The sequence below is a fragment of the Bubalus kerabau genome, chromosome 1, assembly GCF_029407905.1.
Source record: "Bubalus kerabau isolate K-KA32 ecotype Philippines breed swamp buffalo chromosome 1, PCC_UOA_SB_1v2, whole genome shotgun sequence".
Lineage (NCBI taxonomy): Eukaryota > Metazoa > Chordata > Mammalia > Artiodactyla > Bovidae > Bubalus > Bubalus kerabau.
In genome coordinates this window covers 160,032,238-160,047,293 of record NC_073624.1, presented here as the reverse complement: position 1 = coordinate 160,047,293, position 15,056 = coordinate 160,032,238, and the positions used below count along the sequence as shown (strand labels likewise).

At 46.3% G+C, this 15,056-nt stretch overlaps 1 protein-coding gene across 4 annotated transcripts in view; it reads right to left on the bottom strand.

Annotated features, from left to right (window-relative positions):
* NRG3 (neuregulin 3) overlaps positions 1-2,773 on the bottom strand; it is a 1,228,440-nt gene extending 1,225,667 nt beyond the window's left edge. For all 4 annotated transcript variants that reach the window (XM_055537827.1, XM_055537834.1, XM_055537844.1 and 1 more), the window contains exon 1: positions 1,939-2,773. In XM_055537827.1, coding sequence (XP_055393802.1) covers positions 1,939-2,773 — 835 coding nt within the window. The remainder of the gene's footprint in view (positions 1-1,938) is intronic.
* Between the last annotated feature and the right edge of the window lie 12,283 nt (positions 2,774-15,056).

The window sequence follows — 15,056 nt, the reverse complement described above, 5'->3', positions numbered from 1 at the left end:
TGGGCTTTTCTTTAAAGACCTCCAGAATGGAAAGCAAGGAAATCAATTGAGAAAGAACATGAAATATCCCCTATATTCAACCCTCCCCCGACATACACAGAAGGCTGAGAAGTATACCCATACTCCATTATTTATATCAACTGTATCAAAAGAAGAGACCTCCCAAAAAAAAACCTGGGGTCTTCTGGATAAACACATCTATTTTCAATCCACTGAATGTTCACACATACACTTGCACATCCCTTACCCATCCACCAAACTCAAGCATCTAGATTTGCTGAGAGAAGCCTCTCCACACCTCCTGGGAAAATGTGCTCTCGAAAATTACTGCTTCAGCCAAAGGAGAGAGAAGCAGCAAGTTACCGGCTTGCCTGCCATTCTGCTTTGTGGCAGATTCTCTTCATTCCCCTCTCCTCCCTGTCTCCCAATTTATCTTTTTAGCCTTTTTTCTTTTTTCCCCAAAGCAGAGTAAAAACATAAGGAATGTCTCTCCTTGGACTTTACCCTCAACAACAACAAAAAAAAAAAGTTTCAAAGGTTAAATACCACCCCAGGTAAAACCATAGGTCAGGGAAATGAAAATTTCCCCGATGACTGGAAGCTTGGTATTCCTACTCAAGAGTTAATGATGATCATGAGCACTCTTCCTTTCCCTCCAGATGCTGTGGCTCAAAACAGAAATACAGTGTAAGGAAGGCACAGCCAGGCAGTTTGGGGAGAAAAGCCTTGCATAGAACTTGAACTGGCAGGCTGGGGGGTTTGTCCTAAATAACCTTCACAGGTTGCACAAACTGTTCTCAGATCCTGATCCACAGTCAGATTAAGAGGCTGCCTAAAATTTCCTTAGAAAAAGAACGAGGTGGGGTAGTGGGAGAGTGGTGGGAGGCCAATTAGTCATCTGAAACATTTAGAAAGATACAGAGGAAATACACACCTCCCAGACAGGCAGAAAGCTCTCACGCCTGGGGTAACTGACCAGTGCTGGCAGCAACTGAGACACGGTTGAAGAAGCTATATTCAAAGAGTGACCTGTTTCAAAGGAGTTGGATTTTCTCATCCTTGAATGCAGGGAACTCTGTCCCATTTTGCCTAAATTTTTCAGGCATAAGGGAGGGGAGACGAGGTTCACACCCCACCTTTGGGAAATGAACAAAGCAAATGCTTGGCAGAGCTGAAAAAACTCCTCCTCCCAGAGAAAAGGCAGCTCCGCAGGGCTCCCTTCATAATTCCCCTTAGTTAACTCACTCTCGGCAGACAAAATCCTTTCTACACCTTGGAATGTCCACGGGCAGGGTAGGCGGTTATCAGTTTAGCCCTCCGCCATGGTTCGCCTCCTTTGCCTACCTCCCACAATGGCTTCTAATTAACCCTTCCTGGTCCTTGCCCGGGTCAGGGCTGCTGGAAGTGTCTACAGCTTCACTGTACCAACATCTCCATCAAATGACCACACAAAACCCCCAGCCCACCCCCACACAGACACAACTTCCCTCCGCAGTTTAACGTCGGTCAATGCATGTGCATTTCTTTCGCTGCTTCCTACATGCAGGGAAAGGGCTCCGTCCTTTGGGGAAGGCCCTCCCTTCCTCCCTCCCCAGCTCTCACCAGGAGCTGGATCCCAGAACTCGACAGCAGGTCTGCAGTGAAGAGGGATCGCACTGGCTTTAACCCCTTGAAGGGAGTTAGTTCTCATTTGGGACCCAGTGAAGTAGGGCCCGTTAGCCTGGCTGACAATCTCCCTCTGCTTCATTCCACCTTTTCCCCCTCACAGGGGAAAAGGCCGGCACCTTTTTCCTCCCCTGTGGCCAGTTTTACTTCTCTCACTCTATGTTCCAAACCGGGCTGGGGATGAAGGATGCTAGAAGCGGCGAGGGGAAAAGACAGCAGGAGGGCAGAATGGAAACTCAGTAGTAAATCAGAGTTTAGAGAGTGTTTACTTACGAAATTTGGGGCTGGTGCTAGTTTGTGGCGTGGTGGTGGTGGTGGTGGTGGTAAAGGAGGAGGACGAGGAGGCAGAGGAGGAGGCAGCATCTTGAAAAGGAGACAGAGTCCAGGAGGGAGTAGAATCGTGAAGGTAGGAGGAGGTAGCATATGCCGCAGTGGGCCAGGAGGGCATGGCCTGGGTACTGGGGGTTCCTGGCACCGGGGGTCGGGAGCCCGGAGTGCTGCTACTAAAGAAAGGGGCTGTCGTGGGCAAGACCGTCGGGGGGGCCGCAGTGTTCCGTGCCGTGGTGGAGCGCGGGCTGGCCCGGATGGGCACCCGGTGCCCGGGGAAGCGAGTGGGCGCCCGCGTGATGGTAGTCAGGCGGGTGCTAATCCGGTTGGGCGTCCTGGAAGAGGCGGCGCCGCCGGCGAAGGGGGTGGCGGGGGACGTGGTGGAGGTGGTCGTGGTGGTGGTCTCCATGGCCTTGGGGAAGGAGCTGGGCTTGGAGAGGAAGAAGGGGTCCTGGCCCATCCCCTTGGAGTCCACCAGGTCGGTGGGCACGTATTCCTTGACGGAGCCCACCACGATCCATTTGAGCAGCATGAGGCTGAGCCCCAGGCCGATGAAGCCGATGAACAGAGGCACCACGCACAGCCACGTCTGCTGCCGGTTCCACACGATGCAGTCGCTACAGCGTAACTCCCGGGGGGGCTCGGCCGCCCCTTCGCCGCCGCCGTCCGGGCCCCCGCCCGCCGCCGCCGCCGCCGCAGCCGCCGCGGTGCCCTCCTCGGCCGAGGCGGCGGCTGCCGAAGCGGCTCCAGGTGGCGAGGCAGCAGCCGCCCCTTCACTCATCCTAGGAGCCGGTCTTCACCTTCGCCCCCCCGAGGGCCGCGCCAGAGGCATGGGGCCGCGCGGGCCGGGCGCGGGCGCGGGCTCCGGCGGCGGCGGCGGGCTCGGGCGCAAGCAGCGGCCGCGGCGGCCGCATGCAAATCGGCTCCCTGCCCCCACGCCCCTCCCCCCGAGAGGCGGGCGGCGGGCGGGGAGGAGAGGAGCGGGGGAGGGGACGCGGGCCGGGGAGGGGGCGGCGAGGAGCGCGGAAGAGGGGCGAGACGGGCCCCCGGCACCGCCGGCCGGTCAGGGAGCGGCGGGGCGCGTCTGCTGCCCGCCAAGCGGCCTCCTGCGCGCTGGGGCCCCGCGTCTGCTGCTGCTGTTGCTGCTACTGCTGCTGCTGCTGCCCGCCGCCTGCAAGCGCTTCAGCCGCGCCGGCATCCTCGGGGCGCCGCACCCGGCCCGCTCCCCCGGGCGCCCGCCCGCGCCGCCTCTGGGCCTCGCGCCGCCTTCAGGGGCCGAGCCGGCCGCCCGCGGCACGCCGGGCGCTGGAGAGCCGCATTCCGACACAGGGGGCCGGCCTGGCCGCCGCCGCACGCCCGGCCCGCCGCGCTGCGTTCCTCGGCGGCTGCTCCGCGAGTCCGGGAGGCAAGGTGCACCTGTTCTTCAGCCGGCCCGCAGCCAACCCTCGGCCAGCACTGTCTGCGAAAGACCAATCCGAGCGCAGCGCGGAGGGCGAGCGGCCGGGCTCGCCTCGCTCCCGCCGCCTGCGGCTCGGCGCCGGCGCCGCTGCCCAAGAGAGTCAAACTCCAGCGAGCTGCGCCGCCGCGAGCCCGGGGCCGGGGACGCACGGGGTTGTCCGCGGAGGGTGCTGTCCGACCCGCCGCGGAGGGAATCCCGTCAGCCCGCAGAAGATTCGGGGCACTGCCCGGCTCCCCTACCCGTTCACACTCCCAAGTGGGAGACGCGAAACGGAAGACCCCGTCGGGGATCCCGGGAAACAGGGACCCCGGGCGGGAGGCGACTCCAGGCGGGCGCTGGCAGGCAGGCGGGTGCGGTGTGCGCGAAGCCGCGGCGGACGGGCTGGGCTTCTGGCAGAGTAGCGCCTCCCACCAACACCCAATGGTGGTTTCTTAACGGGTACAAGATAAATAAATGATCCAAGCAAACCCCACTTGGAAGTGGCAAAAGCAGCTCCCGACCCGCGGATTGTGAGCCCCTCTCCTTGCGGATGCAGTGGGGTCAGAGCCTGAAGCTGCGGGGCGAAAGAGCTGGGGTGTGTGCGCGTGGGAGGGTGTCTGTGCGCTTCTCTGCGTGAAGGCGGGCGCTGCTAGATGCAGAGCCCCTTCCCTCCGACTTCCTAAAAGAGATGCTGGTGAAACAGACCTTTGTGCAGTTACACCTGGCAGATACCTCGTAGCCGATTTGTGATAAACTTACCTTTTAAAATATTGTCTAAATGTAGATGTACGTGCAAGTGCACACGTCACAGGACAACTGATTGTGAAAGGTAACATTTTAGACGATTCGGGTTGGTATACAAAATTCTTTTCCTTTGAATAGAGGCACCTGTGTACCTGTGTCTGAAGAGCAGTGTAGGACCAGCCTAAGAAGGAGGGATGAGGGGGTAAAGAGCCAGCATCAGCATGGTTTATGCTGATGGTGCAAAACCTCGCTAGTCATCTCTTCCCAGATTTCCTGGTCTAAAGTGGAAACCGGAAAGATGTTTTTACAAGCTCTAAGACAGAGAGGTTGAGGATGGCAGCCTTCCAATACACCTCCCTGCACTGTATGATTGGCGCTGATGATGAAAACAGCGTTCTCTTGGCTTGTAATAGTTTCCCCAAAGATGAAGTTTTCCAGGTATCCATTTTATTCACAGGTGGAGAGCAGAACAGCACAGTGAAAAGACTGCAAGAAGAGGATACATTGAAACAGGAAACCCCTGGGATTTAGTGCCTATCAGAATATTTTGAACAGATATGGTTAATAAATTACTTTTGATGGCAGTAATGCGGCTGTCACCTCTTCCAGGTATAACATTAAGATTTTCCCCATAGGAAAGCTTTTGATTTTTAGTTTGATAGAACATGCTCTAATCCAGTAGTGCTGAGTTAGTTGCAAAAACTGCACGTAAAAAAAAAAAAAAAAAAAAAAAAACCACAGGCCCTTGAATTTATATTCGTTCATCTTTCCATCAGTGAGTACTATTAATACAGTTTTATATTATGTAGAATGTAGGTATTATAGTTTCATATCCTAGGTGAGAAAAACAGAAGCCCAGGGCGACTTTATTGCTTACAGGGAGCAGAGCTCATATTTGAGTCACTGTCTTCAGAGCCTGAGTGTGAAGCTCTTTATCCAGCGTTGTACAAATGCAAGGCACAGTTCTCTTAAGTGAAAATTGACCCAGTCTCTACCATCTGTGGGTGCTGGGCAGTTACTGGCCAATCTTTCCTGTGTCGCAAGTGAAAGTTAGCTTTCACACAAATATTGTTAAATTATAGCAGGTGCTGCTCTTGAGCATAAAAGACTGAAAATTACTTTTCCAAAACATTACTAATTCATTGGTCCCCCATTATTCCTATGGCCTTTCCATTCTTCCTTCCCCACTGAAATAAATCTAGTGTACAAAAAGGGATGTTGTAATGCTGCTGTGGGGCAAATGCTCCCCTGAAATTGCATTTGCACAAAACTCCCCCCATGTTGTCTCAATGCTCCCCAACGCCTTCTTCATCTACCTCTCAAACTCCCTCCACTTCTCATTTCCACTTGGCTTTAAGAGCTTATTCACGGTTCCCTGTTCAGCTCATTTTCTCCCAACTCCCAAGCCTCTGTGCTTGACTACCCATTAGCTTCTCTCATGGTGAACATCATCACTAGTGGAAAAAGGTAAAGAGAAAAAAAAAGAGGCCATTACTTTGATAGCCTTGTACTGGGGACCAGGTTGTATCAGCCCGTCTAAAAATCTCTGGCTGGTACAATCATCATTAATTTGCAGTTTCACTGTGAGGCTCCCTCATAGCAGGTGGTAAGCTCTAGAACCAGAACTGGGGGCAGAGGGTTCCACCACTGAGTCAAGGACAAGTGGTAGACACTCTCACTGCCAAAGAGCAGCCAGCTGCTCAGTCCCATGCTAAGGCAGAGTCCCAGTTTGGTGACTCACAGCTCCCCAAAGCAGAACTCTGGCCAAAGAGTTTCATACTCAGGTTCTGAAGACAGGGACTCAAGTATGAGCTCTGCTCCCTGTAAGCAATACAGTCACCCTGGGCCTCTTGTTTTTCTCACCTAGGACATTAAACTATAATACCTACATTCTACATAATATAAAATTGGATAGCTAAATGTATTAATACTACTCACTGATGGCATCTTTTCACCATGACTTTTAAAATACACTAGAAGCCAGCTTTCAGAGAAGGCAATGGCACCCCACTCCAGTACTCTTGCCTGGAAAATCCCATGGATGGAGAAGCCTGGTAGTCTGCAGTCCATGGGGTCGCTAGGAGTCAGACACGACTGAGTGACTTCACTTTTTTCACTTTCATGCATTGGAGAAGGAAATGGCAACCCACTCCAGTGTTCTTGCCTGGAGAATCCCAGGGACGGGGGAGCCTGGTGGGCTGCCGTCTCTGGGGTCGCACAGAGTTGGACACGACTGAAGCGACTTAGCAGTAGCAGCAGAAGCCAGCTTTATATATATGTATTAAATTATCACATAGTCTAAAGCCTTTCAAAATCTACTATATGTTCTCAATCAAAATACAGATTATAGAGACTTCCCTGGTCCGGTGATTAAGAATCTGCCTTCCGATGCAGAGCACATGAGTTCAATCCCTGGTTGGGGAACTAACATCCCACATGCCATAAGGCAACTAAGCCCTCAAGCCACAACTACTGAGCCTGTACATGTGCTTGAGCTCTAGAACCTGTGCTCTGCAATAAAGAGCCTGCACGCACTGCCAGTGAAGACTCAGAGTAGCCACAATAAAAAAAATTTTTTTTAATAAACAGAAAAAATATAATACAGATTACAACTTTCAAGGCACATTCTTGTTCTCCTGATATAATTATCTGAAAATTATGCCTCCTATGGTTTTTAATACTGAGGCTAATTATTTAGCAAAGATAGCTGTCATGACTTATTAGGGAAGAGTTACCCATTCTTCTCCATACTTTTCTTGAGTATCTCTACCTCCTATAGAGAGAGATGTGGATTTTCCTAATAAATGGGCATGGTATAACTCAGCCTCTGCTGATCTGTATAGCTGCATGAATATGATCTTCTAGATGTCTCCTGTCTGATACACCAACACATTAAACTCAGAATTTCTAACGATGATTTAAAGCATTTCTGAACTACATTTCTGTTAAACTACAATTTTTCCCTTCAGTGGCATCAATATCTCATATCACAAGTTCAATTAGTCATCATCATTAACAACACAATATGACTGTCCTGGGTTTTCTTCTCTGTAAATTCTTTGGCAAAGGCCCATCCTTAGAACCACAAGACTGGAAGTGAATTCCGTGGCCAAACACCTCCAGTGTGTCATGCCTCAAAATATCCCAGGCCAGCAGTCATAGAATTTAGCCTGAACTCTAGAGAAGGTGCTGCTTTGTGCTCTAGAGAAGACCACAGCCTACAGACAGTATACAAGTACAGAGGTAATTTTAAAAATCTTTGGGTTGAATGAAAAACCTGCCTTCCCTGCTATTTGTTGTTTGGTTACTTAATCGTGTTCAACTCTTTGCAACCCCATGGACTAGAGCACCCCAGGGTTCCCTGTCCTTCACTATCAGAGTTCGCTCAAATTCATGGCCATTGAGTCAGTGATGCTATCTAACCATCTCTTCCTCTGCTGCCCTCTTCTCCTTTTGCCTTCAATCTTTCCCAGCATCAGGGTCTTTGCCAATGAGTCAGCTCTTCACATCAGGAGGCCAAAGTATTGGAGCTTCAGCATCAGTTCTTCCAATGAATATTCAGGGTTGATTTCCCTTAGGATTGACTGGTTTGATCTTCTTGCAGTCCAAGAGACTCTCAAGAGTCTTCTCCAGCACCACAATTCGAAAGCATCAGTTCTTCAGCACTCAGCCTTCCTTATGATCCAACTCTCACATCCGCACATGACTATGGGTAAAACCATAGCTTTGACTATACAGACTTTTGTCAGCAAAGTGATGTCCTACCATACTCACACCCTTTCTTCTTAGCTCATTCATGATATAAATCTTGCAGGAACTAGGCCCCAGGCATGGAAGATGCAACAACAAAAAAACAAAACAAAGCTCTCTAGCTTCATGGAACTTATATTTTAGTGGAAGAGACTGACAATAAACAAAACAGATACATTATATAGCCTATCAAAAAGTGAGAAGTGCTGTTTGATATGTTGATATGATTACACAGAAAGGAAAGTGAAGTTGCTCAGTGGCTCAATCCCCATGGATGGAGGAGCCTGATGGGCTATAGTCCATGGGGTCGCAAAGAGTTGGACACGACTGAGCAACTTCACATTCACTTTCACTTATGATTACACAGAACATCTCTTCTTCAATCCCAACATTCCCAATCTGTTTACCATCCTCTCAGGCCAAGACAAGTTTACACTCTTAGGAGTAACAGGGTCCTCTTTTATTAGCTGTGTGTTCCCTGGATAAATGTATTTACTACAGATATCCATCTGGCTTGTAGAACCGTAATATTCTTCATAATATCCACTGGAATCGTGTGTAGGCAATGTGATATCTCAAGATGTTTCATGAAGTAAACACTTTACAAAGGGTTAGTGTGGTTAACCTTCTTCCCATGATTTCATGTCCCTTATTCTCTCTTACTTTAGTCCACTCCTGTTATTATAATGATACCCACTCCATAGTATATAATTATGGTCTTTTTAAAAAGAGAAGCAGATTGTTTTCTTCATAGGTCTCAGCAAATAAACTTATTTATTTATTGTGTGTGCTTTATGTCTCATACATAGGATGCATTCACAATGTATTGGAAAAATTCCCTGGAGGAAGTGTGTGTTCACAGTATCTTGACTTCAAGGACTTGTGCATTATATTCTAATGCCATAAATAAACAACCACAATAATACATAAGTTCTATAGCCCAAAAATCACAAAGCAGAAAGGTGAAAAAATGTCAGTGACATCCTAGTCACAAAAAAAGTAACAATGTTCAAACTTAAGGTATTGTCACCTAATTGCACCCTTATGAACTAGGAAATGCTGACTGCTGTATAACAGAATGTGAAATTAGAAGTTTTGAATGAGGCACTAAGACAAAATTTCAGTGGAAGTTGCCCGTTCCAATGCCAAAATTTCAAAATAGGCAACTAAGAATTGGTAGATGACACAACACACCAGAGATGAAGGGAGGATTTTTGTGAGAAGGATTTCTTTGGCAAAAGCTGTGCTCTGAGTTCACAGGGGAAGGAATCCAAGTACAGAGCCTCATTACACCAAGTCTAGAGAGAGGGGTCTCAAAGGAGCCCTGAAGAGTTCAGTATAAGATCGTTGGTGTTTCGGCAGCCCTCATTGGATTGGAATAGACACACAAGCCTCAGGAATCTAAAGTCAGGAGGTGGTTAACTGGACTATGGCAGCAGAGGGTACTTTAAACCTCTGCCATGCCAGGAAGGCATGATGCCATCCTCCAGTGGTAGAGTCCAGTTGCAATATATGGTGAGTGTAGAGGAGATGCAGGGATAGACAATGAGCTGGACACTCAGTACTGAAGGATCTGAGTGTCACAGTAAGATAGCTGTGTAATTTTTGTTTTGCATTAAATTACCACCCATTCTTTAGGGTACCAACATGGGTACTTTATCTTGGCACTCAGAGTTGCCATCAGTCAATACTTCTGCCTTTGTCTCCTGGTAACTTTACCAATCATGGATAGACAGATTTTTCTTATCTCACTTCACTACCCAACTCTGTTCTTTTGAAATCATCTTATGAGATCTGAAATTAGAGGACTGGTAGATGAGAGGTTGCCTTGACAATTCGCTGATCAAGCAACCACTGAGGATGTGGGGCTCTGGAAAGTTTCAAGGATATGTCTTCTCAGCATCAGAAACAAAAGGCTTGGGTTCAGGTTCTCTGTCCTCTCCACACTGCAAAAGGGTTTCCATCTGGCAATTCACAAGCTTCACACCACTCCCACATGAACGTGAGTACAAGTAAAGGGTAGGCATAGAAAGGATACAATGTACAAAGCCAGCTTCCTGAAATAAATTTTCTTATAGCTGAGGAAGAATCATTTCTGTCTCAAACTTCATTATTCCTAAAAAAAAAAAAAAGGCAGTTTAATACAACTGCACATTCAGAAAGAGTTGATGTGAGCTCATGTTGATACAAATAATGTTTTGGCTTCATCTCATCTTGCTTCTAGAAATCTACATTCTGCTTCCTCAGATTTGGGTATGAAACTTTCATAACACCCTACAGGGAGAAAGCCATCAGATAATTTCCCACGAGTCTTCATGGCTTTTTTCTCTGTCTGTACCATTGGGCTCCCCCACTGAGCTGTGCAGAGAAGCCTGAGGACAGACAGCCTTGGCACCAACTCTTGAGACCTTCAGTCACTGTAGTTTGTGTGCTCACCGTGGGCCTAACTCCTTGCTTCATCTAACAGAATATAAAGTATGAATTCAGAGGGCTTCCCAGGTGGCTCAGGGGTAGAGTGCTAAAGTGGCCAATGCAGGAGATGCAGGAGACGCAGGTTGGATCCCTGGGTTGGGAAGATCCCCTGGAGTAGGAAATGGCAACCCAGTCCAGTATTCTTGCCTGGAAAATTCCATGGACAGAGGAGCCTGGTGGGCTACGGCCCACTGCATCGCCAAGAGTCAAGCACAACTAAGCGACTGAGTACTCATGAATTCAGAGTTATCTTCCCCCACCCACAACCTCTTCCAAAGATTATTGATAGCCTGAAAAGGTTTTCAAGTGTTCTACAATCTCTGATTTGCTGTGGCACATTCAGAAATTTATCCTTGAGATAAATTAATCATCACTAAAGGAGAGAGCAGAAATTTTGGAGTCAGACTTGAATCTGACTTCCAGCATATCATTGTGCAGTTGAAAAAACAAGTGTGATGTGCCTAGGGCTGAGGTTGGCAGCTCAGAAATGGTGGTAAGTATTCTTGTTTCATGAAAATCCGGACTGCCTCAATGGCGTGTGATCTCAAGAGTCCACCTTTTCCAGAAATTTTGCAGAAGATTTTTACACGAGTTGGCACTGCATTGTCACCATTAACAGGCTAGATATTGATGAGGTGTGTAAACTTTAGGAGCAGCAAGGAGGAACTGCAGAGAAGCACTGGCCTCACAGCCCCGGGTGATGAATGTACACTAGCTCCTTCCTTGGTGTGACCCCTCCCACCCCCAACACACATCACATGACCTCCTCAAAGGTGACCCACAGGATAACCAAGGAGTAAGATGCAATAGCTCATAGCAGATTTGGCCCATCTGTTTTGTCTCAAAAAAAGAAAAAAAAAGGATATCCCAAGAGGACAAAACTTGCTTGGTGTTTATAAACTGAGAAAGAAGGGAAGAAATGGCCACCTAGTTTCTTTAGGGAATAAAACCAAAAGGTTAGGGACTCCCTGGTGGGCCGGTGGTTAAGAATCCGCCTTCCAGGGCAGGGGACACAGGCTCAATCCCTGCTAGGGAAACTAAGTTCACACGTGTCATGGGCAGCTAAGCCCACACACTACAACTATTGAGCCAACTGCTGAGCCCGTACTACGGCTGGAGAGAAGCCTGAGAGCCATAACTAAGACTAATGCAGCCATATAAATATTTTTAAGTTTTTTGAAAAAAATTTGGTTAAAAAAAAACCAAACAGACCCCAAAGGCTAACAGCACTTACCCTTGTGAAACATACTCCAAAAGGTTTTGTAGACTTAGAAAAGATGTTCATTATCCTGCTTTTGGGACTTTTAATTTGGTGAAGGACAATTCCCTGTTTTAAAACAAAGAGCTCAACAAAGGTTCAAATGTATGTTTATATCTGGATGTGACCATACCTGTGTGCAGTGCTAAAACCAAATGCAGACAGTTAAAAAAAGAAGGTTATTCAAGAACTGCTTGGGGATGAACTTACCCACTGGCTCCAGAGTTTTGCTTGAAGTTATTTGAATGGATTTATAGTTTTGTCTAGCATCATTGGTTGGAGTAAGGAATGCAGCCCAGATCGAAAGATCAGAAGGTGTTTGCATGTGCTGTGACCTTGATTCATGGGGAGGAACCCAGAGTGATGACACTTGGAGAGGTTTGTAGTTAGATGAGTCTCAGTCGATCAGCTGAGCAGAAAATGTTTGTCTCTGTGTCTATCTAGTTTCAGGGGAACAAACCTAATCTCGGCTAATCATTGGTGTGATAAAAAACAAGACATTAGAGGGTCTATATCTGCCCTTTAGAGCAGGTTCAAGAAAAAGGAGAAAGGTCTGTGTTTGGCCACATCACAGCTAAATTAGGAGGGTCATCTGTGAATATTATGGTACTCAAGAGAAAGAGCTTAGAAAAGTCTCATCTAAGTCATATGGGGAAGCATATTTCTTGGTGGAAGCACATTTCCAGGAAGCCATTTCCTGGAACTTAAAAGGGTAAAAAGATTTCTGAAAATCAAAATTGTGGAGACAATTCCCTTAATCCCAGGTAAAATTGTACATTGATATTGACATACATGTATAGCCCTCTCTTTTTTATAGCATTTTAAGAATGGATATGTGCTAATAATTTTAGTTAAAATAACAGTGATGACATGTTTTATAGATTTATGCTTATTTTTTACATGGTAAATACAAAGTAAAATTATCTGCCAAAGCAGTGAAAAAACATAGGAATTCCATCAGGATGAGAAAAAAATAGGTATCATAATTTGACAAAATATTTCATATTCTAGTTATCTTAACAAGAGGGTACTTTAGAATTTAGAAGCCATAAAACCGTATCACAGTAAATCCTTTAAGCCATTGATATGATCTTATAAATTTTATAAAACCACAAAATTTATTAAAGTATTGTCTTTCTTGGGAGTATGGCTAGCATACTCTTTTTTTTAATTCAACTTCTCAAAAATAATTTTTTATTATTTATTATTTTGTTTTTATTTTCCTTTTTCTTCAAAAATCATTTTTTAAACTAATGTTGGAATGTAAGAATATTAGAATGTTTTCACTTTTGAAAATAGACTTCTTGAGACATTTGATTGGCATATTTGACCAATAATTGTGTCTGTGCATGCTCATGTGTGTGTGTGTGTATGTATACTGGTATATGTAAAAAAGTCCCTGGCTGTGGAAGCAGATTTGGTACTAAGTGTCTAGGGAATAAGGTGGACTAAGAATGGGATTACATGTATGGATGAGAGAAAACTACCTACAAGATGACAATGATTTGATTCCAAACACAAGTAAATTACAAAATGCAAAACCAGGTAACTCTTCAGGCTTGTTTACCCAGAGGAATTTCTCAGAGTTGGGAAATGCAAAGTTGAGCCCATCAGAGACTAACTGGGCCAACCGGCTGCCTGTGCACTTTGGGCAGGAAGCCAGCTTTGCTTTGGAAGCAGAGAAGAGTTTAGATGGCAGCCAACCGCAAGACTGATGGTTGCTTATATGAAAAACTCCCCACCAGGTACTGGAATAAGAAGATGCACTGAAGTCTGACCCCACCTTCTGAATCACTATAAATGAAAACATTTTATAATCCCTACTATACTGGATAAGATTAAAAGCAAAAATGATACTATTTATGGTTGATGCTTTAAGTATTAAAGAAAACAGTAGACAGAAATCTCAGAAATGTGAATTTGGGGGTGATGTAATGATAAAAATAATCTCCTTGGGAAATATTCAATTAGCTAGGAAGTATTCCCCGGCAAGTAGACGTAATAGGAGGTGTTGGTACTCTCCTGCCTTAAGGCAGATTTGCAAATAATTATACACCATTTGCCACCCCCACACACAGCTCTGCCTATTGTCCTTTTTCTCTCTGGAAATCCTAAACCCACAATTAGCATTCCTAATGGTACTCCAAGGCACCCATCTAACTTCTCTGGGCAACTGACAGAGCAGCAAGAGAGATCTTAGGCAAAGTACCATTTGTTCCCAAAATTTGAAGTCCAAATGCACCCTTACTTCTCTGATCATTGAGGTTATATATATATATACACACACACGTATGTATATGGGCTTCCCAGGTGGCTCAGTGGGTAAAGAACCTGCCAGCAATGCAGAAGACACAAGAGACATGGGTTCAATCCCTGGGTTGGGAAGATCCTCTGGAGAAGGAAATGGCAACCGTCTCCGGTATTCTTGCTTGGGAAACCCCATGGACAGAGGAGCCTGCGGGGGCTACAATCCATAGAGTTGTGAAGGGTTGCATATGACTCAAGCGACTGAGTGTGTGTGTTTATTTATATATATATATATCTTTAAGCAGGAGGAGAGAACCCTAGTCTAGCCTCTAGAAATTCCATCTGGGCTTGAACAATAACAGAAGATACCTCCTGTCTTCTCTGGGAATTTCTAAGAGGGACCCAGAAAGATTTAGAAGTTACATTAAAAAGTTCAATGAACACTAAACTACAAGTGTGCTAAAGAAAGTCTATAAGTTTGCTAAAGAAAGGCCCCAGAGGGAACCACACCTCCCTCACAAAAATCTTTCAAGCAGCCTTCTCTGGAAACTGTATTCGAATGACTCTTTGAAGTAGCAAGGGTCTCATCATTCCACCAGGCTAATGGGTAAAAAGTGACACCTTTCATCTTTAAAGCTTTCAGACAAACTTTACATTATTCAAGTTCTCCAAACAGTTCCTTTTCCCTTTGGAAAGGTGGCCATTCTTCTTTCTTTTGAATTTAAAAAATTTGCATGGTTTGTGTATGTGTGTGTGTATGTATGTGTGTGTGTGTGTGAGAGAGAGAGAGAGAGAGAGAGAGAGAGAGAGAATGCAGATGCAACACCATAGGTCATTTCCTCTTTTGTCTCCAGGACTTGTGCCAGAAATGTCATCCCAGAGAAAGGGAATCTTGCACATCGAAGTTGGTCTGTCACACTGCTTTCAAAAAAGCCTTAAACTGAGTTGCACATACTTTGGTTAAGTGAAGTCAAAGGTCACATATCATTTCTGAAAATACAGGTATCAAATACTTCATGGATTGAGAAAGTATGTGTCCATAAAGCAATTGGTAGAGCTAATACTATGGGCAGGAAATTCTTTGACATGCTAAAGGATATGGACAGTGAAGTGTCAGTGAACAAATAGGAAACCTGGGGTTGAATTATTACCACT